This window comes from Condylura cristata, unplaced genomic scaffold, assembly GCF_000260355.1.
Source record: "Condylura cristata isolate star-nosed mole 26May11 unplaced genomic scaffold, ConCri1.0 scaffold00001, whole genome shotgun sequence".
Lineage (NCBI taxonomy): Eukaryota > Metazoa > Chordata > Mammalia > Eulipotyphla > Talpidae > Condylura > Condylura cristata.
This window is the reverse complement of record NW_004567102.1, coordinates 71835674-71862143: the sequence shown is the minus strand read 5'-3', so window position 1 is coordinate 71862143 and position 26470 is coordinate 71835674. Positions and strand designations below refer to the sequence as shown.

Here is a 26470-nt window from a genome sequence, read left to right as displayed (position 1 = left end):
AAAGAATTGTCCCTCCAAATACACTCATGTCTAAAAACCAGCAATATAAGCCCTTGTAGAAGCCCTAGTATAAACTGGAAAAAGTTGGAAATTTGGGATCTGTTGACGTACTGCTCCACAGCTTGCTGTTTTGTGAGCTAGATAAATTTCAGCTTATACTAGGTTAAAAGAAATTAGCCAAATTCCCTTTGTCAAAATGGGATAAATAATACCAGTATCACCAAAAGGTTAGATCAAGTGAAGTAACAAGTGAAAGTGTTTTAATTATAAAAAATGTAAGAAATACCTATAAAGATCTATATGAAAGTGGCTAGATACTTGATACATGTATAAATAAGTGATTAATATGAGGTCAAGAAAGATGGAAGAAAAATGGCAAAAGAGAGAAAATGAAAGTTGGAGAACAGAAGGAGAAATCAGTGGCTGATCTCAGAATTTAAATATTAAAATCAGGGGGAAAGATAACAAAATATATAACAATTTAAAAGAAAGTAGTAAATCCCTAAATAGTCCTTAAGCTTAATTTTTGAACTTCAAATGAGTCCATCACTTTTTTACTAATATCTATTTTAGAATGTATCCCTGACCAAGAGGGCTCAGACTTCCTTTTAGTGAAGCATTTGAGACCTGGACTAGAGAAGGAGGAATGAAGCATGAACGAGGGGGTGGAAGGGCGCCCTAGCTTTCTGGCCCCAACCCAAGAAGGGAGCAAGATGGGACTAACACAACAACACTTGGGTAAGACTTTGGAAAATTAGTTCGAGCATTTCTCTTCCTCATTTCTTTCATCTCTGCCTTTGGCCTGGTGATGGCTATTTCTTTGCTTGCCTCCTCTCACTTTCATTCCCTCCCCTTCCTATCCTTCTCTGCCTTTACTGTATTCTCCTCATTATTCACTGGCAAAAATCTCAAAGAAAAGCAAGATTTCCCAGTTTCTAAAAGTTTATTGACAAAGATCTTAAGACATTTTATTTTTCTATGCAAATGATTGGAATTGTTCCTATCTTTTCCAGAAAACAATATTATCAAACTTAAAAAAAAAAATCAAGCTACTTGTAAATTATAATGTGGACCTTTATTTTTCTTTTCCTCTGAATCAGAATGAAAGTGTTTTTTAACCTTGATTTCATCTGCCACTTAAAATGGGTGTCTGTCCTTTTGTAAGATTCCCTGAAAGATGTCCCATTTTTCATATAAAAAGTGGCATTTCACAAACATACTTCTCATGCAGCAGCAGCACTGTATATCAATCAGACTTCTACAAACTAATTTTCATTTTAACAAATAATAAAACTGACTTCAGGCAGAATGAAGTAATTTTTCCAAAAAAGTCTACAAACAAGAAGGTCTGTGAAGAATTAACTTCCTGGACAGAGCTGAAGCAGGACAGGTGTGGTTGGCATGGAGCGAGGAAAGGAAGGAAGACAGCAGCTGATTAAGTACTAGCTTGAGGAGAATGGTGAGTGAACCGAGAACTACTCAACTGTCAGCCCCAACAGCAAGCACAGAGCAGTCTCATGCCTGTTTTTTCAAGCCAAACTAGTGAAAAGCAAATCCAATACCTTGATTCCTGAATTCCTGTGGGACATCCGGGTTTTCAATTATCTAGCAAGGGAGACACACAGGACAATTAGGAGATTCAGGCAAGAAAAATCTTGAGTCTCAGGCAGTGAGAAATTCTAGGAAGCAAAGTGTCATGCTGAGTGTTCTGACCTCAGCTGACTTACCTATGTGCCCTCTCCAGTGCTTGGTATTAATGGAAAGACTTGGATGTCTGGAACTGTGCTTATGAGTTCCAAATATAATTCATTCAAAGGTCTACAAACTTCCCCAAAGTTTAAGCCCATGGCGTGCTTTGTCATTTCAAGGTGCTGAGCTATGACTTGGGGCAGTGTCTTCCTGAACAGGTGAGTGGCTGCAGCACAGGGAACAATGTGCCCTAAGGTCACAGACTCCACTGTGATTGACACAACAAACACAAACTCATAGTCATAAGATGATTAGGTTTCTGGGCTCCATACTAACTTCTTCCAACAGTCTGATCGGATCATCCACTCTAGATCCAAAGCTATCAGGGTAGAGATAGACCTTTAGGGGTGGGGGGAGGGAAAATAGGAGGGTAAAGTTATTTAGTAAGACTGACTTCCCATGGCAGGGAGAACTCAGTGACTACTGAGCCAAAAGTGGGAAGGAAGCATTGGAATCTCCCCATTTCTTTGTACAGGGAAATCATAAGAGGGCATTTTTGGGACTCCCAAACCTGTAAAATGATCCCATGCACTGTTATTTTATTTTCCCTAAACTATAATTTTATAGGTGCAGATTTCCTCTTCTGTTCATTAATTTGCAAACATTGGTACTTCCACACATCTTTGTGAAATGCTACCTCAATGTCTGTCACTCACTGCATGGTCGATTTCAAATTTAGAATAAGTTTCTGGAGGAGATATGGCCAAAACATTTTAAAGGGAAGAATTACTATCCCTTACCCCCAAGTATTTATAAGTAGCAAACTTGCTAACTGAAGTTTACAAATTAACAGTGGCTTTGGTCACTATATAATTCAATAATAAAGCTTGACACTAATTCAGAATATCTGAGAATACAAAATCAATTTGTTTAAAGTGTCTTGGGAGCATGGGTTGAAGACACACTTTATGCTAATACGCCTGACATTCTAGATTTATTTCTTTCCATGCTATTTAAGTCTCTCATTTAGAGGTGACTTGTGTTATCTCTCCAGTGATGGGCCAGGCAATGTACACCTTCCAATTTGTGATCTCCTTAGAGCAAGTCTCACCATTCCTAAAGATACTCTCCATTAATGACTTTTAAATAATAATCATTTGGTGGCAAAACTTCTGTGTCCCTCTAATAGGCCTCAAATAGCATCCTGAGAACTGTGTTTCCCGGGGACATGGAAACATCTCCAGGAGCTACATGAGGAATAGAAAGGAAATAAAAGGAAACACTAATTTTCCACCTAATTGAGGATCCTATCTTGGGTTCGGGTGAGTCCCGATGGTCAGTAAAGTGCAGGACCAGAAGGCTGATTAGATACAAACACAAGGCACAGAGGAGATAACCCTTAACCTCTTCAGACCTCTGCACTATTCTGGCTGTTCCTCACAGGGAAGAGAAAACATAAACTAAATAAAGGGTTGAGTCAGTTTACTTGAAATCTAATACTCTCCTTCCTAAAGTTGTTTTTTTTTTTAAATGCAATTAAATAAACTAATGTGACTGACATCTCTTTTAAACGACAAAGTTTCATTGAAATGTTTCACCATAAGCATCAAAATATTGTTATTCTTACAGTATTTAGCAAGTTGCCACTTAGCAAAATGGACTGTGATTGGGTATTACTATAAAGAGTCTCAGTATCTTTAGCTGATTGCCATTAAAATTATTTTTTCTTAGTATTTTGTATATACAGTTGAATTCTTTTAAACTAACCTTCCCACACTACCATATTCAAAGTCCTAGTTTAAATGAAGTGATTTCTAACAAAGGGTAAGCTAAGGGAATAAAAATCTCTCAAGATAAAATAATTTTTAAATAGAAATTTAGGCTTTGTATATAACATATACATAAAAATCAATATATATATATATATATATATATATTTCAAATCAATACTGTTTTTCTAACACTAGAAGCCTGGGCACATCTGAATAACCTGGACTGGGGGTCAGTGAGGAGATGAGGGGTTTAGTTCTGGCTCATTCACTGATAAATCTTTCATTCTATATTTCAATTTGATCTCTCTGAGCTTCACTTTTCTAAGCTGTAAAATGAGGAATAAAAGGATTTGAGGTTCCATTCAACTCCACAGTATTCTAAAAACTGGAAAATAACTGAATGTGAAAATTAGAAATAAGTGAAATTAAACATGAAATCTTAACCTCTGAGATTTTTTCAAACTGCCTCTGAGATTTTCTAGTCTAAAAAATTAATGATGTAGTCATTTCAGAGCATTTCTCATAGGTTTTAAAATAATTTTATCCTAAATTTTCAGAGGCAGATTTAGAAAACAAACCCACCAATTTTGAAGAGGAATCATCTCATTAACACTCCCAGAATATAATAAATACAAGAAGCCAATTACATTTACATTTTTTTTTTCTGGGAATGCTTCTTTCAGGCAATCTGCTCTAGCTGACAGCACAAAGCTGAGTGGGCTTGGACGACAGAGAGAAGACAAGCTCAGTCTTAGCCGGTGACATTTGCAGGTGGGAGGCCTTATGATCTTTTAGTTAATGAAGAGAAACATATACGAAACCTCCAAGTTTGTAATTAACTGACGCATTTTTCTTATTTTTAAACTTGCTTCTAGCATTTGTTTATGTAACACAACATTGTATGTAAAAATTTTCTGTCTGAAATGTTTTAAAACTTAATTTAAAAAATGAGTGAATTTGAAGATAATGACTAAGAAACGATAGAAACCATAGGGAAAAACAACTGAAAAATCTGGAGTGAAGCAAGCAAAAAGAAACATCAAGGGCTCGCTCTATGTGCTTGCCTACCGACCCTCCCACCAACTTACCTACCTATGTTCCTCTAAACCGAGCACTGTGTGAGCAGGAAGCCGCCCTGGCAGGAGGGCTGTGGAGGGACACGTGGCATGCAGTGACACACAGAGACACCAGCAAGACTGGGATGAACGTGTGGAGACCGCAAGGCTCACCGTGTTCTCCTGCCTTTGCCGTAACTGTAAGGTCAAGTCACTCAGCATTTGACTGAGAGTTGCCCGCACGGCAGTGTTTATACTGCGCTGGTGACAGCTACCAACGTAAGTCTCAACGCACACCTGGTAAAGAAATAAGATAGCAACACACATGCTCTGTAGATATCAGTTCATTACCAACATGCTTTGGAATTAGCCAGAGAGGATACTAAGCTCCTCTCAAATAGAAAGTCAGCCTGATTCAGGACTCATCAACAAATCCTAAAAATACTTGAAATTCTTGAGACCTTCCTTTTCAGCACTGAGGAAAAGCAGTATTTCCCTATACACTACCACTCTTAGAAGCTCATTCTTTTGAGTATCACAGAAGAATGCAAATTAGTGATTGCTAGATAGGCCAAATAATTCTATGGAGAACTCTGGTGGCTGGAATTAATCAGAAAGCTGCCTCCACAGCAGAATAGGAACAGAATTCATTAAGTCATTAGTTATGTAGTGTGGGTAAAGGGTCAGGAAAGCCGTTCTGCTAGCTTTGCCTACTTTTTCCTCTCCATAAGACATCGTATCCTTTTAATTTTACCAAGCATGTTTAAACCCACAAGAAGAAAAATAAGGGATATAATGTAAATATACCTAAATTATACATCTAGGACAGATCCAAGATCAGTTCCAAGATTATTTGCAATGAAAATACAGGGTTGTCACTTACTAAGACACCTTTAAGCTGATGATTGATAACTGAGATAGGATAGAATAAAAGGTAACCTTTGTTGCTGCTACTTGGCAAGAGTTTCTGCCAGTTCTCGTCATAAAATTCTGTAGGTAAAATTAGGTAAAAGAAAATATTTTCTTTTCTCTCCTACTGAATAATTAATATTCTAAATACATATTTAAAACTCAAAAGTGTAACTGGAAGCTGGCTTAGATTAATTCAAGTTAAAAAAATAAGAGCATGTTATATAATTTGTTTCAAGGTATCATTTAGGACAAATCAATTTTAGATATTTTTTCTCAAATGATCATGTATTATAAGGCACCTGAACATATAGTTATACATATACAGAACAAAGGTGCTTTAATCAAGAAAGGCTTTTCCTTTTGCATGTGATGAAGTGGTTTCAAAAACTTACAAACCCATCTAAATGATGTGGCATTTCATTCTCATGAGTGAATCCCCCACTGTATAATTAGGCACATAGTGTTATTTGCCCCTCAGAATTTAAGTTCCCTAAATCTTAAACTCTCCAAGAAATGTTGTAAGTGATGATGCTTAAGATCTCTATACTCTGACATTGTAAATTTGGGAAGGGATTTGAAGTCCTAGATATAGTAAATATGAGTAGGTATTTTAGAGCCTTGAGAGCCATTACAGATGAGGAATAGGATCTTATGTGATGCACAGTGTTGTAAATAGACAAGAACTTCTCAAACACCAAATGTATTGCTTTGACTTTTAAAGTCACCATTTTTTAGTGTTTAGTTCCTGATGAGAAAAGACATTTTTTAAAAAAAAAATTTATAACAGTTTATTTTTACATCATTTTGTACATTTTTTTCCCATCTCAATTGTAATCCCCGCGGGTTTCCCATCACCAAGTCACCCGTGTGCCATCACCATAATCCCGTGCACTTCCCTCCCCACCCCCCTTGTTTTTGATCCCATTCCCCACTCCACCCCTGCAAAATGTCTCTGGTATATGGTTGTTCATTATTTTTGTTATTTTCTCGCCTGGTCCATTATACTTCTGCTATGAGTGAAACCATCTGGTATTTTTCTGAGAAAAGACATTTTTTTAAGGGAAATGGTAGGCATGTTTACTATTAGCAAAAACAAACAAAAAAACCAAACAACAAAAATGCATTAAACTAAAATGGTCACTGTTCTATTAAAGTTGAGCGTATTAATACTGAAATTGACAGAAGGTATCCTTTTAAACAGAAAAATTATCATGGACTCTATATCATCAGGTGCCCAGACAGAAATTATCTGCTCTCCTGACATATTCTAAAGCAAAGTTTCTCAAACCTGCTATAATAACAATAATAATAATAATAAATTGGTAAACTAGGAAGGCTCACAGACCTTGGATTTCCATTAAACACCTGACTACTGTATCCAAGGCCTATAGTTACCACTCTGTGATTATTTTCCTTTCTCGATCTCAATACAGTGCTAAAAAGAGCACATTGAATCAGCAAGGCTAAGAGAGAAGCAAGTCCAAAGGCAGGCTGAGTTTCTTGGGAAAGACGTCAACAATTTTTTTCTTTTAGTATCTCTAATAACAGTTCTACCTCCCATGCCCTTTGCTTTCATAGTGCAGCACTGACACTGAGAAGCCTCAGTGCTTCAACTCTGCCAGAGGCTCAATTGGCCAAGCCAAATACCTGGTGAAAGGCCACAGGCCCCTGACCGCCAGGGGACGCACGAAGACACAGGGCAGTGAGGAGCTGCGTAATGGACATTTTGATCATTTCATGCATTTGTGGACATCCAGCTTTATGGCATGCTAAACACAACTGAGAGCAAAAACATAAATCGTTAATGAAGCAAAACAAACCCCAGAAGCAGAAGTATAAAGAACAAGAAGACACAGGTCTGCAAGCCACACATATGCAGTAAAGGTTTTGCATCATTGAGTAAAGACACTGATAAATAACAGTACTAAGTTAAGCCCAGGATGGAGGCACTATGATTAGCTATGAAGTACAAGGGAATGTAGCAAATATTCAATGTATATAGGCCAAAGTGTTAGCAATTTTAAAGAGGCTGCCACAGTAGGTTTGCTTAGCTTTGCAAAATATATACAGCCTTCACTTTGTTGTGCTGTGCATTTATCTTTTCTTTCCTATCAGGATGCAGTCCGTGGCACAGCTTTGCTAAAACACTGCAAGACACTGAGTGAAAAGTTTCTACAGAAAAGAGCTAGAATGCTCAATTATAAATTTTTTATGGAGATGGAAAATAATTTCTGATAAAAAATAGAAATGACCAGAAATTAAGGTGTAAGAAAGAAGAAATGTCTTTGATAGATTATTAATGACTATGAATGCTTACTGATCACTTTAAACTAAAAATACCTTCTATTATTGCCTCAAGTGTAAATGCGAAGCTGAATCACAGTAACAACTTCTGTGTTCTACTGTCTCTAAAAAGGTGTCATTTGTAAGACAGGTGAGCAACTCTAAGAGGTGGGCATGTGAATAGAGGGAACCCATCAAGCGGGTCCTGTGTGGGCATGCACACACACACAACACACACACACTGAGCTGTAGGTTTTTTATTGTTTCTTATTTCCTAAGTGATCACTATGCTTGGGAAGGGAAATCTGTTTTACTTTTGGATCTCAAGTGAAAGGGAAACTATTTTAATGATGTCCAATATATTCATTATCAAAGTGAGAAGGAGATATTTTTTCATACCTGTTAGAAAGGCTGTGATCAAAAAGAAAAGAAAAAGCAAGTGTTGTCTAGGATGTAAAGGGGAGATTGTAAATTGGTGCAGCCACTGTGGAAATCAGTATAGAGGTTCCTCAGATGATTAAATTAGAACTACCCGTGACCTAGCAGTTCTACTTACGGGTACTTATTTGAAGAAAATTAAAACACTAATCAAAAAGATACATGAGCCCTCATGTTCAATGAAGCTTTTTTACTGACAACAGATAAGATACTTGGAAAAAAACCCAAGTGTGTATCAATGGACAAATGGAGACAAGAGATGGAATGATGGAATATTGTTTGGTCACAAAAAAGAAATCCTGCCATCTACAACAAGGATGGTCCTCAAGAACATTATACTAAGTGAGCTAAGTCAGACAGAAAGATAAATACCGTATAATCTTCCTTATATGTGGAACCTAAAAAAGGGATTAAAAAAAAATCTAAGACAACCTATTGGTAACTACCATAGGCAAGGGGGAGAGGGTAGGTGGGGAAAAGGATGGAGGTAGAAAGATAAAAAGAAAAGGAAAAGAAAAAGAGTTGTGTATCAATTATTTCTTTGTAGCTTACCCTGATGGAGACGATCCTTCTAGTTTCTAATGTTTTTTTTTTCTCAAAAGAAGGAAATTATCCAGTGTCAATACAACACATGGAAAACTGTCACATCCTCCTTCTCCCATCTTCTCCTTGGCTTTTGCCAGTCTATTAAAATGGATCAAGACACTTCAGCCATAAATTCCTACACCTCCCAAGAAAAACCTCTGCGTGGTTTACAGAGGCTCTATTTAACTCTGTCCTATAAGCCAGTTTTATAAGCCAGCCTAAGGTAAAGCAGAGAGGTCTCTGTATTGTTCTATACATCTTCTAAGTCAGCACACATTTTCAAGAGTCAAGCAAGTCAAAGGTTAAAGAGGGTTATGGAAATTTGTTGAGAACCACAATGAGATACCATCTCACACCAGTGAGTATGACAAATATTAAAACAACTATCAACAACAAATGCTGCTGAGGATATAGAGAAAAAGGAACTCTCCTACACTGCTGGTGGGAATGCAAACTGGTACAACCCCTATGGAAAGCTGTTGAAGGTTTCTCAAACTGCTTAAAAAAAAAAAAAGGAGCTTCCATATGACCTAGCAATCCCACTCCTTAGGTATCTGCCCAAAGGACACAAAAAAACTGACTCAAAAAGACACCTGCATTCCCATGTTTATTGCTACTCTATTTAAAAAAGAAAGTGGCATTAATCTAATGGTTTTGAATCGAAAAAAGCAAAATGCAAAAAAAAAAAAAAAAAAAGCAAAAATACTTCTGCTTCCCATGTAAGAGCACCATACAACCATCACTGAACTGCCTTCAAGTTCAGTGTGGAGAAGACAGAAGTTCTGAAAGTTGCCAATTTTATTATGCTAAGATTCTACTAACATTGTCCAAGACTGCAGGTAGCCAAAAGCAATATAGCATAATGGTCCACAGCACACATCTGAATAAGTATAAGGCTTGACTATCTAGTTGTAGAAACTTGGGGAAGCAAATTAACCTCCTTTACTTTGTTTTTGTTTTGTTTTGTTTTTATCAAGCATGACTGGTAAAGATTCAAGAAGAATACACATAAATGTGAGTTATTGATATGCCATGGACAGTTAATGGCTGGTAGCTATTATACTGACTAGTGTTTGGACTGAGGGATAAATGGATAGAAGAAGTGAAAGAGGGAAATCCCTGAAAGTAAAGAGTCTAAAAGCAAAAGTAAAAAAAAAAAAAACAAACACCAGTCTTTGAAACAGACTTTTTTTTGAGCCTGACAGTATGCTACAGCAGCAAAGACTAGAAGTTTTTCATGGGTCAACACATCAAACCGGCAAACACATATTCACAAACTAGGCTTTCTCAGTTTGACAAATTCCCTCAGCGAAGACTTCAGCAGGCATAGAATGTCCTAAATCTTCCAATGGCACTGTCTTCAAATTAGCTTCATATCGTTTCTGTCTAGGGCTTCCCCCTCTTTTCTACCTCAAGAACTTTGCGACTGTTATTCCCATAGCCTTTTCCTATCATTGTATCAAAGTAACTATGTTTGAAAAACTCAGTGTAGGTGCTAATTTGGGCATAATACTGTGGTGGGCATAATACTGTGAGACATCTTGGTTCCAGTTTTCAACCTTTTAAGAAGGATTATGTATTCATATGGATTTCTGATGACAAATATGCATGTAATTGAATGGAAAACAGGACTAATATTTTCAAGTTGTTCATTATACACTGCTGATCTTTCGTTTCCTTCTATATCATGAAAGACCCATGGAAAAACTGTTCATGCAAAGATCATTACTGCAGCTTAATGAAGTCACAGACATGAAGGAAGGTGCCCTCCAATGTCTATCTTGAGAGCTTAATGGTGCCCAGCCCTTTGGGGAAATGGCCTCATTTTCCATACTTAAGTGCACTTGCCACTTCCTGATCAGGCCCCAGGGGCACTCAGCACTGCCCTTACAGCAGCCAATGTACACCAGGGTGAGGAGGAGGTGGCAGTCTGGATTCCTTCCCAACATTTCCACAGAGGTTTTAATGGCTTCTTTTAGAATATGTTTATTAGCTGTTTCTCCAGCTATTTCGAACATGATAAAGATTTTTTTGTTAAGTTAGACTTCTTTTTTTTTAAATATTTATTCATACAGAACTGGGGTACAGGCCAGAGGTACAGGGGTGAGAGGATTCACCAGAGACAGAGTGGGGAGCAGAACAGGTAGACTGACAAAGCACACTGCTGAGGGGAGCAGCGGGCAGGTCCAGAGAGGTCTGCCACGCCATGTGGGTCACCTCTGGGGCGGGGATTGAACTCATGCTGAAGTGGCTTTAGCTTCTTAGTGCTGTGCTTTAACCTGTTGTGCCACCAGGAAGGGCCCAAGTTAGACTCTTCTTATGACAAGTTCAAAAGCAACCAAGGAAGATTCCAGAAGCTAAGTGGTAGTTTTAGGCTGAAATGTCCTATTTTAAAAAAGGGATGTAGGTTTTCAAAGACTAAATTAGCAGACAAAAAGTACTTGAGAACCTGCAAATTCATTGGGTTTCAATGACTCTACAGAATTTTTTTTCTTTTTGGTGGCAGTAGAGCTCTTGTATTTAATTCTTTTTGTTGAAAGAAAAGCATTTCTTTTTAAAAAAAAATTATTTATGCACACAAGAACTGGGGTGCAGGCCAGAGGTACAGGGGGGCAAGTGGTGAGAGGATTCACTAAGACAGAATGGGGTACAGAACAGGTAGATTATCTGAAATATCCTGCTGAGGGGAGCCGAAGGAGAGACAGGAGAGGTCTGCCAAGCCATGTGGGTCACCTCCCGGGCTGGGATCGATCTCATGCTGCAGTGGCTGTGGAGAGCTTCATAGTGCTGTGCTTTAGCCTCTGGCACCACCAGGGAGGCCCTAGAAAAATATTGCTTAAGCAATTATTTATGAGGTAAACAGAGGCTCAAGCTATTTTGCAAACTTGAGGAAATTGAAATGAGGACTGTAAGGAAAATGTTTATTCCTATTTTGTATATCTGAAACAATGATTTCAGATGATTCTATTACTATCCTTTCTTAAATTATGTATATATCATTCATATAGGAATATATTATTCATATCTAATATTTTAACTACTGATCTGTATATCTGTCATCTGTTGTTAGGCTTTTCACAGAAATAGATCTATTCCATGCCTATCTTTTGTCAGAGTGGACTGGGGTGAGGCATGTTACCCTCTTTTCAGTGGGGAACAGTGGGCCCTATTCAGAAGAAATAGTGGGGAAGCGTTGTAGCAGATTAGTTAAAGCACTTAAGAAATTAGTTTGATATATCCCAAGTCAGCCAAAAGGAAGGTGAAAATGTGGGGATGCTCTGGTGGAAGTAAACAAAAGAGATGAGTTTGCTCATTAAGAGGACATTTTGTTATGTGGGACTCCATACTCTGGGGAGGGGAATTAGACTAATCATCGTGGAGAATCAAAATTGCGCTCATCTAGGTTTTAGGTTCATAAATAGTGCAAAATATCATCTTAAAATTAGTATTTAATATTCACTTGTGACAGTGATTCTTAAGCTTTAACAGGCATTCATATGCACATGGGAGATCTTATTACAATGCAGATTCTTACTGGTAGATCTGGGCTGGGGCCTGTAATTCTAACAAGCTCCCAGGCGCTACAATCCTATGTCATTAGTGACCTCACTTGGCAGCGTTAGAGCGTAATGTTTTATTTCAATATAGTTTTACAAAAAAGCTTGGTGCGAGGGAAGAACAGCCATCAGTTATTCTTAACTTGACTTTTATAATCGACTCTCTGAGGATTGTTTACAAAATATGTATGCCCAGGTCTTTCCAAAACCAAACAACTCTAGGCATCGTATTTTTATTAACACTTCCCAAATTATTCTAAATGTGCAGCCTTGAATGGGAACAACCAATGTAAAAGTGAGGCCACCTTTGCAACTCTAACTATTCTATATGCGTTAGTTGCAGGATGGCAAAGAGGAAAAGTCAAAATTTAATCAAAAAGCTACTGAAAAAGGTCAACAACCTAATATAGGAACATAAGAAACTCTTGTGAGCCTGTCTTCTGATCTGTAATCATCATTACCAATGAAGCTATTCTCTCAATAGGAAGAACTATTTAAAAGAAAAAAACAAGAATAATTGTGCTTTGACATTGTATCTACAGCATATCAATCATGAAAGAACATGGGTTCAGATGAGGATACCTGCAAGGTGACCCTTGCCCAACCAAGCTGTTGACATCACTTGCTACCTGGTGCAAACACTGATGCTCAGTCACACCGACCAGTCTGCACCATTCCTAATCTGTGACTTATGGAAAGTTAGTGACCCTCTCTCCATATCAGTTTCCTTACCTGTTAAATATGGATAACAATATTTCCTGCTTCACAGCAGCAGTATGCAAGCTATCTGATTTAATACATCATATAGAGAAACAAACATAAATGAGACCACATCAAACAAAAAAAGCTTTTCTCAGCATTAATAGGGCAGTAAAACAAAGCACCACTGAAACAAAAAGACATGCTACTGGATAGGAGAAAATATTTATACATCATACACCTGACAAGGGGCTGATCTCTAAGATCTACAAAGAACTCACAGAACTCAGCAAAAAGAAATACGCTTATCAAAAAGTGGGCAAAAGAGGAGGTATTTCTCCAAAGACTATGCACAGATAACTAGCAGGCACATCATCATCAATGTTCTTCCTCAGAAAATGCACAAAATGAGGTATGCACAAGGAGATTTCATCTCATACCCATGAAGATGGTCCATATCATAAAGACCAGAAACAGGGCTCTCCCTGGTGACATAATGTGTTAAAGCACCACATTATGAAGCTCTCTAAAGCCACTGCAACATGTGTTTGATCCCCAGCTAGGAAGCTGATCCACATGGCTTGACAGACCTCTCCTGACCCAGCCACTATGACCCTCAGCAGTGGACTTCCACAGTCTGCCTGTTCTGCTCCTCACTCTGTCTCTGGTGAATCTTCTCACTCACCACACCTCTGGCCTGTACCCCAGTTCTTATATGCATACATAAACAAATTTTTAAACAAAACAAAACAAAAAAACCTGACACCTATGAGGATGATAATAAAGGCAACCTACTTTTCCTCCCAAGGGGTAGTCTGGGGGTCTCTGGTAGTGCTCCCACTTTGGACCCACCAACAACATGTGGTGTCCCCAAGGGAGTACCAGCAGGGGAGGCAGCTTGGCAGTGACACACTGCATTTCCCCTCTTGCTCTTCACATGGCCAAGGCTGGCAGGTTTCTTCTACGCCAATCCTGTGTCTGGTTGTGATGAGAAACGACATATATCGTTTTAAAAGCAAACCTGTATGACGTATTTAAGCTACTCAAGTTCAGAGAAGCAGCAGGATGGGGACTGCCAGGGGCTAACTCGGGGACAGGGATGAACAGAGTTACTATTTGACAGGCAGAGAGTGTCAGCTCTGTAAGAGAAAGTTCTGCAGATGAGCTGTGCTACACCAAGCCTGTGGTCAAAACTCCAGGTGGTGTGCTTAAATGTGTGCACAGCGTACAGCCCTGTTATGATCTCAGCACACACACACACACACACACACACACACACACAGGAAGTCTACCTGCAAATATAAGAGCACTCATAGATTATCTTGTAAATTTCAATTTTTAGAAATACTGATAGCTATTCTATTTCCTATATTGATAAAAAAGTGGAAAAGTGTTGGTTCTATCAACATACTCATCTGAGAATTTATTCATAGTATAGTGAGAAGTCAGCTAATTGCTTTTTATTTTTGATAGATACATAAAAATGTCCTGTGTGCTCATATATGATTTTCACTTTTTAATGCCACACAATACCTTAAAAAGCATGTGATTTATAATTTAGTAAATAGACAACCTATGATAATATTAACTATTTGAAGTAATGGGTATGTTAATGAGTTGCCATGATATTTTACAATATGTAGATGGATCAAGACATTAAGCTCTATGCTTAAACAGATATTATTTTCACTCACTTATACCTCAAAAGTGAGAAGAAACTGTATACCCAAAGCACTTAACATTCAATAAATAATACTTATTACTGTAAAAAACACTCCAGAAACACTATTCATGAGCACTGTAGCTATACTTTCTCCTTTTCTATAATGACCAAATGCAGAAAACCATTGCCTTTTTGAGGTCTTCAAAAGTGACCCTTGTCAAAATGTGAAGCCTGAAGACATTTTCAAGAACAGGAAGGAAAATTATTTCCAAGCATAATAAAGTACAGTTTTGGAGAAATGACAGTCCCAAAGGCACCGGCCAAGCAGGTGCTGGAAGCCACCTATCACCCTGGCTGCAAATGCAGATGGAGAAGAGAAGGCTTGCCACTGAGTTACAAATGCAGCCATCGGGGCTGAGGAGATGGTCACAACATTTAACCCAGACACTTCTCCCTGACTCTCGTACTTGGTTTCTCAAAACCATTTTCTGACATCAGCTGCTTTTCCTTAATCTTAGAATAAAAATATACCAACAAAGCAATACTCAGAGGATACCTCGGTGCAGCAACGCAGGGAGAACCAGTACTGTTATTCCCCATGGAAGCCCCCAGTTATGCAAACAGAAGCATGCAGAGCCACTACGGCTGAGAAACACAGCCATATTCCGCAGATCAATTCCTCGGTGACAGTCCCCACAGTGATCACCAGAGAAGGCCTGGCCCTGCCGCTGGGGCTCAGCTCCACCCCACATTTATCCCAGAGCGGGGTACAGCAGCCAAGAGCAGACAGCACAGACACAAGCAGCACTGCAGCCTGGGGAGCAGGGGACTCACCTCCGCGATCTTCAGCACTGCGCTCCCGTTCAGGTCAAAGGTGGGCGTGTAGGTGATGCAGAGTAAAACCTTTACCAGCCAGGGAGGGAGGGGAGAGAGAGGTTTAAACCTTTAGAAATGACCTTTCCACTTCACCTGCAACTGTGCAGTCCTCTTATGATTCCTTTGCTCTTTGCTTTTTCTGTTTCTTTCCGTTCCACCCACTGCTCTTCAATGATCACACATAGAGAAAAGGGAAAGATGGTTAATTTCCACCCCCAGGGCAAGACCTGGTCCTTGAAAGACTGGTCAGAGCAAAATTCTACAATGACTGCAGGTGGTCTCTTCAGTGATACTGGAGACCAAACAGCCAGGCTCGTTGCCGGACAATGCCTGGCAATACCTAAATTGTTATTTTTAATCAGTGTGATTCTAACTGTACTCATCTTACTGAGAAGCAAACCTGAAGTTCAGAACAGATAACACGCTGCCCAAGGCCACAGAGGCAACAAACGGTGGAGCTGAGAACTGAATCCAAATCATTCGACTCGTGCCCTGAACCCCCCGCAATTCTGTCTTTCTCTCTTCCTAGACACGTGTGTCACTGCTTATTTCCGTGCCTGTGCCCTTCCCGAATCCACGAGACCAGAAATTCTCTTATGGATTCGATGTCTGAAGATAGCAGAGTGTCTATATTGAGGATGGGTAGTGGGTACCAAGAACATAGACTTTAAGACACTTTCTTATCTAAATTTAAAATCTGGAAGCTGAAGATATGCAATTTTTTTTCTTATTTCAATCAAAAATTCTCAACCTTAGCACTACTGACATTTTTGGCCAAGCAATCTTTTTTGGGGGTGGGGGGATGGATTTTTTCCCCCTCTTCCTTGCTGGATTTTCCTTCAGAATACTGCCCAGGTTTAAATATTCATTAGTCTCAGATTTCCCTTATTTTCCAAGATACAGAGACAGAGCCCATGACATTTGCAAGACCCCTAAGCAAGAGTCTCACTTCTATTTGTACAGCTTATCAATGGAAGCTGGTAGCATTTTAAGAATTGCTTCTACTTTTGGAGATGAGGCCCAAGAGTCCCCTTTCCTCTGGTCTGAGACTGTGACTGCTCTGGCTCGATGTCCCAGACATGAAACACCATGTAGCTCCATGATCCCAAACCCAACTGCCGGCAGCTCAGCAGCACTGTCAGCTTTCCGGGGACCTTCCCACATGACCCTGCCCAGTCCACCGAAGAACACAGAATCCTAGCCAGCCCGCCCAACCTGGGACAGGACGTAGCCCTAAGCCCTACACCCAGAAGAACTGTCACATGAGTCAAAGATGCTCCTAGTCTTTCAGCCTGAGTTGTTAGCCACACCTGCCCAAAGTGTGGAGAAAGCAAATAGTAGATTTCAAAAGATAAAGGGGATATTTGAAAGGTCACCCAGGCCCACAGAGTGGCAAAAGGTATCAATATCCCATGGTATCAAGATGAACTGGCTGTGGCGCTGGTGTCAGGATGATGCCCTAGGTTGCTGTTCCCTCCCCCAGGAAGCCGCCCTGATAAGGATCAAAGACCCTGAACAAACCAAAAGGGCAGCATGACTCCCAGTACTTTTCTAGGACCTCCCCAGGCCTGACAGAGCGGGGCATATAAAAGACCCCTAGCCTGTAGACTGGGGGTGACTCCTCAGGCCCCTGCTGGGGATCTGTGAACCTGCCAGGGAGCGCAACAAAGCCTTCCCCTCTCTTACTTCTGTCTCCTTGCCTTATTCTATCTACGGGACCTTGTAATATTTGCCAATTTTAGCCATAAGGTTAGATAAGTTAACTGTGGATCTGTTTCTCAGTCTTCTGATCATGAAGGTGCCTGGTATTCAAGAGCTGACTCCAGTTAAAAATCATCAGGATGCGAGGCTGCCTGGAAGAAGATTATGGGAGATTGCCCTTTGGCCTCACAGGAAAAGGGTATTTTGGTTTTGTTTTTTTTAATCACTACCTGTGGGACCAAGGTTTGTAAGAAAGGGTAAGAAGTTTGGGGAGAGTACGTGTCTTCCAGTGCCTCTTTACTCATGTAACGGGGTGGTCCCCTGGAAGAGGGGAGGTTCCAGGTTCCCTGTCCCACCCAGAAGAAGGGTGGAGCTGAGCAGAGAAGGTAGAAATCTGGAGAGGAATCTGAAGAAGAAGGAAGCAGGATGGAGAGCCAGAAGGTGATCTGAGGGAGCCACATGGAGCATAAAGACATGTAAAGAAACTGTGATTGCTTCTTGGTCCTGGACTGGTTGAAACAGAGGTGGGTGAGAGACCTGTGGGGAGGTTGATTATGGCAGCGTTTATCTTGATTTTGATTTTGCTCTTTACCTCCCAGACTTGTCTGGCCACTTCTGACCCTTTTCCATGGGTCCCAGCCAAAAGGTGCTTTAGACTTGTGACTGGCTTTCAAGCCTTGCTTTGGGTCAGTCCCTTTTGGGTGGACTTTTACCCACGAGTGGACAGGTAACTTTGGGTGTTTGATTTAGATTCTTGGTCTTTCCTGTATTGCACACTAATTGTAGTCAAGTGCCTTTCCATTAAAGCTTTTATGTCTTGTCTTGATGTGGCAGAAGGCAGAATCTACTTAAAGCAGGCAGGTTTGGGGGTTCAGTGGTGCCCCTCTCTCCATGAACTGTAACACTCACCGGAAGCTTTACCTGATGCCCTCCTGTCCTTGGTACCTCTCCTGCTTGCTACTCGATAGGCTTCTTTCCAGCCTCAACTCAAATGTCACTCCCTCACAGGGGCCTGAGGCCTCCTATGAAGCCCTCCCTATGAAGCAGTCCCTCTCACATCTCCTGTTCAGAGGAGCATTTACATCAGCGCATGCACCAGTCTCAAAACTACTGGCTTATTTACTGATTTATAATCTTCCATGACACCACAGCATCTGAAAGGCCACAACTTTCACTGTTTCCCATTACTACTAAGCCTCTGAAAGGCCCCCAGCTTTCTCTTATGATGCTTTCCTTCCCTGTTTTGCTCCCTCACATAGCTTCCCTGTCTTCATTTTTTTTAAAAACATCAATGGATCATGGCAGGTGGCGAAAGGCTATCAGAGAGGGCTGCAGGAGGTGGATCAGTAGGCCCATCTGGGTTCTTGGTTTTTTTTTAAGGATTTACAATAAAAATTGACAACTTGACAATATGAAAATAATGGTGGCAAATATTTGTATGAGTTGGTTAATTAAAAAACTGACAATCAACTTTGTGTCTCCCATTGTTCCATGCATTCATGCAAGGTACGTAAAGCCATTTCAAAAAAACGACCCAGTTCTCAGGAGGCCGGAGCTGCTGTGTTGAGTAATGGCTGCAGGAGGTGGGAACCGTGCCTGCTGGGAAGTCTTGGTGAGGGCACTAAGTAGCTGGTATCTGGTCACTGAGGTTCCCAGGGGAAGAGAGAAGACTCAACTCCCTCTAGCACAGGGAAGCCCAGCAAAAGCACAGGGAGGCCTCTCGGAAGAGCCTGAAGGAAGTGAAGGGTCCCTGCCCCTAGTTCAAGCTGAAGCTGCTCAAGAGATCTTTGAAGAAAGGTTCACCACACCTAGTGTCTGGCCATCAATATCTCCAGACTCCCTGAGCTCTATGCAAAACCCAAAAACAATGAAAAACAATGAAAGGGAAGTGAAGCAATTAACAAAGCTGGTTACTTAAGCTCATGGTTTGCTGATTTGGAAGCCCAGCAGATTTTAATTATAAAGCGGATGGTGCCAGAGGCCTCCTGTGACTCACATGATACATAAAAGGCACTAAGACTTCAGAGGATGATGCAGCAGACAGAAGTGACTTACCAAACATGATCAGTGAAGAAGCAATTAGTGTGCTCAGTGCCTCGTAAGCATTAATTCACTGTATTAAAACATAAGACTGTTGTGGGAAACTTAGGGTAACAGCAAATTAATTGAAAGTGTAAACTGCCTATGAGGTTAAAAAGTTAGATTCTAATTCTGAGCACGTTAGTTTGAAGGAGAACATGGAAAGCAACTGCACTAAAAATCCATCCCTATCACGGTCCTTAAAGCATACTGACTAAATTATCACCGAACAGCAGGGGGACAGGCAGCGTCTCAAAATCTAGCTTGCTGGCACTGCCTCCACAAATGAGCTAAGAAGACAGGGAAATATGCAGACAGACTTCCAGGAAAAGGAAGAGTCATTACAAAGGATAATAAAACTCTCATTAAAAATCATGGATTAACAGTTACCATGGACAAGAAGCAAGCCCTCCATTTAAGATGAATACAGAAACCCTGGATAAAAAATAAGATTAGAAAGATAAGAAACAATAAATAAATAATAAGATTGGAAAGAAAAGCTGATCACTGTAAGAACCGGGCACAAGTGATAGGAATCTGGACCAGAGGGCAGGGGTGGCTAGATAACGATGTGCCCTAGATCACAGGCATGTACTTCTGAGCAGGAATACCCTGGCATCCCTGGATTGCTGGGATTACAGTCAGCTGTGCTAGCATCATGGAGGAGTATGTCAGGGTCTAGCACACACTTCACTAGCTGAGGCTTTTCTCCTTTTTACAGCACTTGAAACTTGACATTTTGCAACACTATAATTAATCAATTAAACACAGGGAGGAAAACAAGGGTCCCATCAAGAGGCACACTGATTTGGGGGACACATAGAGGACACAGAATCATACTGAGATCAAGGGACTCTTCTTTCATTCTTAAACTACCAAATTTATCTGAATTTACACATGATCAATTCTTGTGTCAGAGGAATTTTATCCCTTCAAGTGCCCAGTGTTATTTATAAATCAAACCCAAAGTGAAACAGCTTTCTTGAGCCCAGATGGTAGCTAAAACTTTGAGTGCAGCCCACAAAAGGCCCTGTCTTTTCCTGATACATGGAGTGGAGCATTCTTGGGAAATCCTAAATTCAAGGCACATTCCAGAACTCCATTCTTGTTCTGGCTGAAAATTTAGCTTTGTGATTTATTACATATCTCCTTCTGGCCTCTCATGTATATTGGCTTGAAACTTCAAGCCATATTTTCTTCTTTTTAGACACTCTCCAGGTCTATTTTTATTTTGTCATGTCAGGCAAAAACATGGGCAGAAGATGGGGTGACAAGCAAGGGAATAGTGAGGCACCAATGCCCAGCTGCTGCACACGCAGACTCACGGCGTGAGACGCATTGAAGGTGGGTCCTGGCTGTGAGAGAGGAAGAGTGTCCCCCAGGGCCTAGGTACTAACAGCAGGTGCAGATCCTGAAGACAGCAGAATGGCAGAATACGTATCTTGAGATGGGGTAGGGATGGGAAGCACAAAGAAATTAGACTTTCAGAGGATATTTCCTTATCTAAATTTAAAACATTCATGCTGAAGATAAGCAATTCTCTTATCTCAATCAAAGTTTCTCAACCTCTGGACTATTGACATTTTTGGCCAGATAATCTCCTTTGTGTGTGTGGGGGGGGGTGGTGGTGGTGGTGAACTTTCCTGCACATTGCAGCAGGCAAACCACCTCTCAGCTTCTACCCCCACTAAATGCGAATGCCAATGGTCCTCTCTCCCCAGTTATGACAAACACAAATGTCTCTAGACATTGCCCAATGTCCCTGGGTTGGGGGGCGGGGTAGAATGGCTCCCAGTTCAGGGTCAGTGTTTTCGACTATTTATACTTCAGGTGCTTTGAGAGAGCTGAGAATTCTGCCTCCAGCCTGGAGCTAGACTGCAGGACTTCCAACAGAGACCTGGTTTGAACCACCTCTCTTCCACTGAGATTCCTAGAACTCAAATTACAAATAATAATAACAGGCATTGAGCTACGACCTCCATTTTTATATTGGTGTAAAAAAAATGGATCAAATGATTCTAGCACATGAAACATCAATGCCCATGACTTAAGCTGATTTACCTTAGACTGTGGTGCCAGGGAACTACAGGAACCAATTTTTTGGCTCAACTCATCCCAATCTGGCAACTGGCTCTTCTGAGAGATGATTTTAGTCAACAGAAGATTTTGCTAGCACTCCCGAGTATCATTTTGGGAAATATTTTAAATTGCTCATTTGTTTTATGATCATGTCTGAGGTTCTTTTCTGGTCTTTATCTTTGGCCACACTAGTAAGTCTGATAATCGATGAGATTCATCAGATGTGCACATAGCACCACTGGCTCTTTCAATGTTACCCGCAGATAATACATTATATTAAGTTACAAAGAACTTAGCTAACTCACTCGAGCAAATAAATTACCTACCTTTAGACTTAATTTCTTCTCCCTCTATACACTCATAACTCTTCCCATCAACTAAAGTTCTCACAAATCTATTTCTAAAGCCAACATTTCTCTTAAGTATCAGTCCTTAATTTCAGTCTCTACACATCACAACGAATATATGCAATTCCATGAAAATCATATCGACCTCGTTAAGTCTCTAACATGGTAAACAGCTAACACTTCTTGCTTGAAAATTCTTAATTCTGCAGTCATTAAATTATATTTAAAGGAGTAAATATAGCCATGTGGGGGAATACATACAATCTAAAGTGAAGTGAAAAGCAAGAAATAAAAATCCTGTATACCCAATAACTATAAACATATAAGTAGATATGATTAAAAATGAATATACAAAAATCAATTACAGTGATGGAATTTACAATTAATGATTCCTATAGAAAAGCCTGTTCAACTGTTTGTATTTCTTGAAATTACTCTTTTAAAATATTATTGTTCTTTAAAATCTGAACATATGAACTATCTTTTTCCCAAGATAGCCTCTTAAAACCCATCATTCAACCAGGAACTATGACTCCAACTCCTAGAATCCTCTCGCGTTTTCCCTTCCTACCCTCTCACTGCCCACACCACTTCAGTCACTAGCTGCCCCTGATCTCTCTGCAGATCAGCTCTGTGCACTAGGCTGCAGGCTCCCAAATCTGCATCATCACACTACAGCAAGCCCTTTCACCTCACCTCCAACTTGGGTCTGCCGATTCCCAGACCACCTTCTTCCCCATGTTGAACATCTCACACCCAGCTCTGGACATGTCAATTTCCTGCATACTCTGAAAGCTCTTAACCCCAAGCCCCCATATGCTTCTTATGCCCTTAGACTCCATGTCAAATCCTCCAGGCTCGTGACTCCCAGTTCCAAGACATTCCATGTCTTCCCTTGTCCAGGCCTTCCTGCAAACCTGCCATTGCAATTCCACACACCTTTCAAAGTGCAACCTGTATAGTATTCTCCCCCTGAAAAGTTGATCAGCCCAGCTGAACATGGTTTTCCTTCAAATTTTCCCACTGAACTTTAACCACACCCTCCACAACTACCTGGAATGGCAATGCCTTAGGAAATAGGAACTCTTGTCTTTGAATATTTCCTTTATATATTCATTTTCTATAGTGTTGGCAATAAAAACATTCATCTAACAAATTAATTATCTAAAGTCCAAGAGAAAACAAAAGTTTAATGGGTTCTCTGTTCTGGTTTAGTCTATAATAAAATCATTTTGACCGAACCTCACAGCTGTATTTTTAAGAAGTAAATTTCACCACTACATTTGGATTAATCCCCTTCCTTTCTTTCCCTCTCAAGCTTCCCCTGCAATGCGCAGCTCATCCAAGATAGTGTCCTGTAAACATGAGCCTTTTTGATCATTTTATTGCTAATGGACACACACACGATAATCAATCCCCTCAGTGCGGTGTTGTTTTTAAAGGGCAAACACCAACCTGATTATGTACTTAATTATAAAGCTCTTTCAAAATACTCAAATTCCATAAACTCTTTCTAGTAGAATGAGACAGAGATGTTTATGTTTATGTTTACTGGCATAAATGGTGGGATATTTTCTGTAGAATATGGTTAGTGATTAAGACTAGGTGGATAAGTGACATTTAGCATTTAGTAATTCTTTCAAGGAGTGAGCTAAAATTTAAAACTAGTAAATATAGTGAGTTTTTAAATAAAAAAATATAGAGTGAAATGCTCTTATTTTTCCCATTACTATAGAAGAACTTCCTATTTCTTGACCTCATATAGGCTGTATAGAAAGGAGTTGAGGAGAAACTCACAAAAGTATATGTAAAAGTATTTCTAATGTTCTGGTTCACAATTCCAGTGGGTTCACTGGAATTATATGTATACACTATAATATTCTTTCCAAATAACCGCAACAAAAATGAAAACTTATACTGATCCCCCACAAAGCATTGTTCTAATCAGTTATGTTACATAAATACATTTAGTAAGACTCACTACAATCCTAGCAGGTATATATCATTAGTATTCACATTTTCCAGGTCAGGAAATTGAGACCCAAATAAGTTAAGTTACCATACATTCTAACTCCAGAAATTGTCACTCTGCTACCAACTATTTTGAGAAATGTTTAAAGACAACAAAACCCAATTTTAGTGTTTCTTAGGCCAGTTACAATAGCCCGTTCTTCTCCTGCAGATGGTCTTGGCCATGGAAAGTTTTCTCAGCTAATTCCTATCTATACAGAAGATTCCATTCCTTTATTATGTTTCATTATTCTTCAGACATCTTATCATCCATTTGACCTTGCAGTTCATTCAAGCACAAACCTGGAAAGTCTCCTCTACCTAACACCATGTATCTGACAGAAGTTCAGCAACCGGCCTTGCTATAAAGCCTCTCCCAAATTTACAAGTGGTTGACAAGAAACTACCAATGGTTGCCAGCAACACTGTGCTCAGTCAAACTACTAACCCACTGCAGCCTTAATTTCCCTATGAAAAGGGGATCTATTGATCTAAGAGGTTTTCAGTTCTGAAGTGCAAGTCCCTGCAGATCTTCATCTCTATGTGCTCACAGATTATCATCATAATCACAATTTTTACTTCTTTTGCATGCTGTTTACCCTCATGGCCGGGCTGAGAACTACCACGCGTTTCCCTTTCCTCTCCAGCAGGGAATGATGAGCTGTGAGCTGGGTGTTCTGCAGCACACATAGGGGTGGGAATACTAACAATATGTGTTCCACGGACAGTTGAAATTTTCCCCACCTGTTTGAATCAAATGTGTAGAACCAAGTAGTGAGAGATTACAACATGCAGTTTACCCAGAGGTCACTGCAGGGAACACGCTGGCCGTAGCTAACCTCACAGGTCTCTGATGCGTCACCATCCCTCCCCTCTGAGAAAAATGCTGTCCAGAAAGAGCAGGAGGTGGTGGAGGAGCTGATGTGCCAATTGCTTCCAGCTGGGAGAAAATAAGGTCACATTTGAGGCTCATGTGATAAGTGATGGTGGCTGGCTGCTAGTTATCTCTGAACACCCCTGCCCCTTTCAAAGAGCGGAACTCTGGGCACACAGCTGCCCAAAACAGACTAGAAATCCCAGCCTGCCTTGCACTGAGTGTTGCTGTATGGCGAACATGCAGTTGCTGGGACACAAGTAGGTGTCGTCCTCCTCTTCCTTCCCCTTCCTCAGGGCGGGAATGGGATGGATTTGCTGCCAGTGGGGTGACATGATGAATCACAAGGTAGGGAAATCAAATCCAAGAAATGCAGAAACTGATCACTGAAAACTGATCTAAATTTATGTGAAAGAAAAATAAACTCCTGCCTTGTTTTAACTAATACAGTTGTCCTTTCCCTTTCCCAGTCCTACCCTGCTCTCCATCTGATCCTGTTCTCACTTTATGGGGGTAGCATCGGTTTACGGGCTGTAATGATTCAGAGGGAAGGGTCACACCTGTTTAGATGTACGTTACCACACCACACCCATGTACCCATGGTCCACTGGGCCCTTGCATGCTTTGGTCTTCACCTTTCCCCTCTCTTGCTTCTCTTGCTACTTTCTAAGGACAGCCTCTTCAGCCCTCCATCATGCCCCATTAAAAATAGCTGTAGCTCTCTAGATTTTTCTTTCATTGTGTTTATCATAGCTTATATGTATTTATGTAGCGGACTGATTTTTGCCTCCACCACTTGCCTCCAAGACAATAAAAATTCTGTTTTCATTTAGTTGTTGGCTGCCTTTACTTTACCATGGGATCTTGTGTGCCTAGCACAAGGCATGGAACATAGAAAGTAAATACTTGCTTTACAAATGATTTAAAGAATTGAATCTACCATTTTTCTAGAACACCAGAACATCCACAGTAAATCTAAGGATTTTTGCATTTATACTTGCTTAATGGTAGAATAAAGTTTTACAACACTCAGCAGAGTAATTCTCAAATATATTCTAGTGGCAGGGTGTTCAGAATTGGTGGTGCCTGAAAGAAACGGACTGATAATCTGAAGACTTCTTACCTCAAAAAACAATGCACCAGCTATCGAGAAGATCACATTTCTAAATTTTCAATGTTTGCTCATACTTTTTCATATATTTTTATTGTCTATCTAATGTAGTCACACCACAAGGTAAAGAAACATGGAGGAATAAACTCAGAATTTTACCAAATTGTAAAGAAAGCAGAAAAACACTTGTTCTGTCTTAGTGGAAATAGGGAGGGTTGTTTGAGGACTGTTTACTTAGCAGGCCCATGTATTTTAGATGCCCTTTGTATTAGCTGCAGAAGTAATATATTTGTAAGTCAAGTCAATCTCCAACAATGGAAGTTCAGATTACTAACCCTTTTTCATGAGGCACTAGAACTTTCCTTAACTACTGCATACCTTCTGGTATCCCAGTGGCGTCAGGCTATGAAGGGACTTCTCCTTGTTACGTGACAGCAAGACAACTAGCCGGTTCATCCTCAAACTTCTCTAATGACCATTCCTCCCATAAAACATGCCAACTCTGGGTTATGAATCTCAAAACTCTTTTTGGATAAATAGCTCAAATATTTTTGCTCTTAAATTATTTTTGAGAGGTGATTTAAAAGGCATCATAACATTTTGCTTGTTTCTTACTCCCAGACCAAGGCACTGACTGCAGGGCTGGTACATAATGTGAAAGCGCACACTCTCCACTCAGCTCTATCTGGTCATACCAGGGTTCTATATGGGCATCCTGGAGCTGGGCTCTAGCAGCCCAA

At 40.2% G+C, this 26470-nt stretch overlaps 1 protein-coding gene across 1 annotated transcript in view; it reads right to left on the bottom strand.

Annotated features, from left to right (window-relative positions):
* Positions 1 to 26470, bottom strand: part of ARFGEF3 (ARFGEF family member 3) — a 123132-nt gene that overhangs the window by 61445 nt on the left and 35217 nt on the right. Inside the window, exons 5-7 of the mRNA XM_004673891.2 lie at positions 15488 to 15556; positions 4691 to 4813; positions 1563 to 1605 (exon numbers count right to left, since the gene is read on the bottom strand). Of these exons, the coding sequence (XP_004673948.1) occupies positions 1563 to 1605; positions 4691 to 4813; positions 15488 to 15556 (235 nt within the window). The remainder of the gene's footprint in view (positions 1 to 1562; positions 1606 to 4690; positions 4814 to 15487; positions 15557 to 26470) is intronic.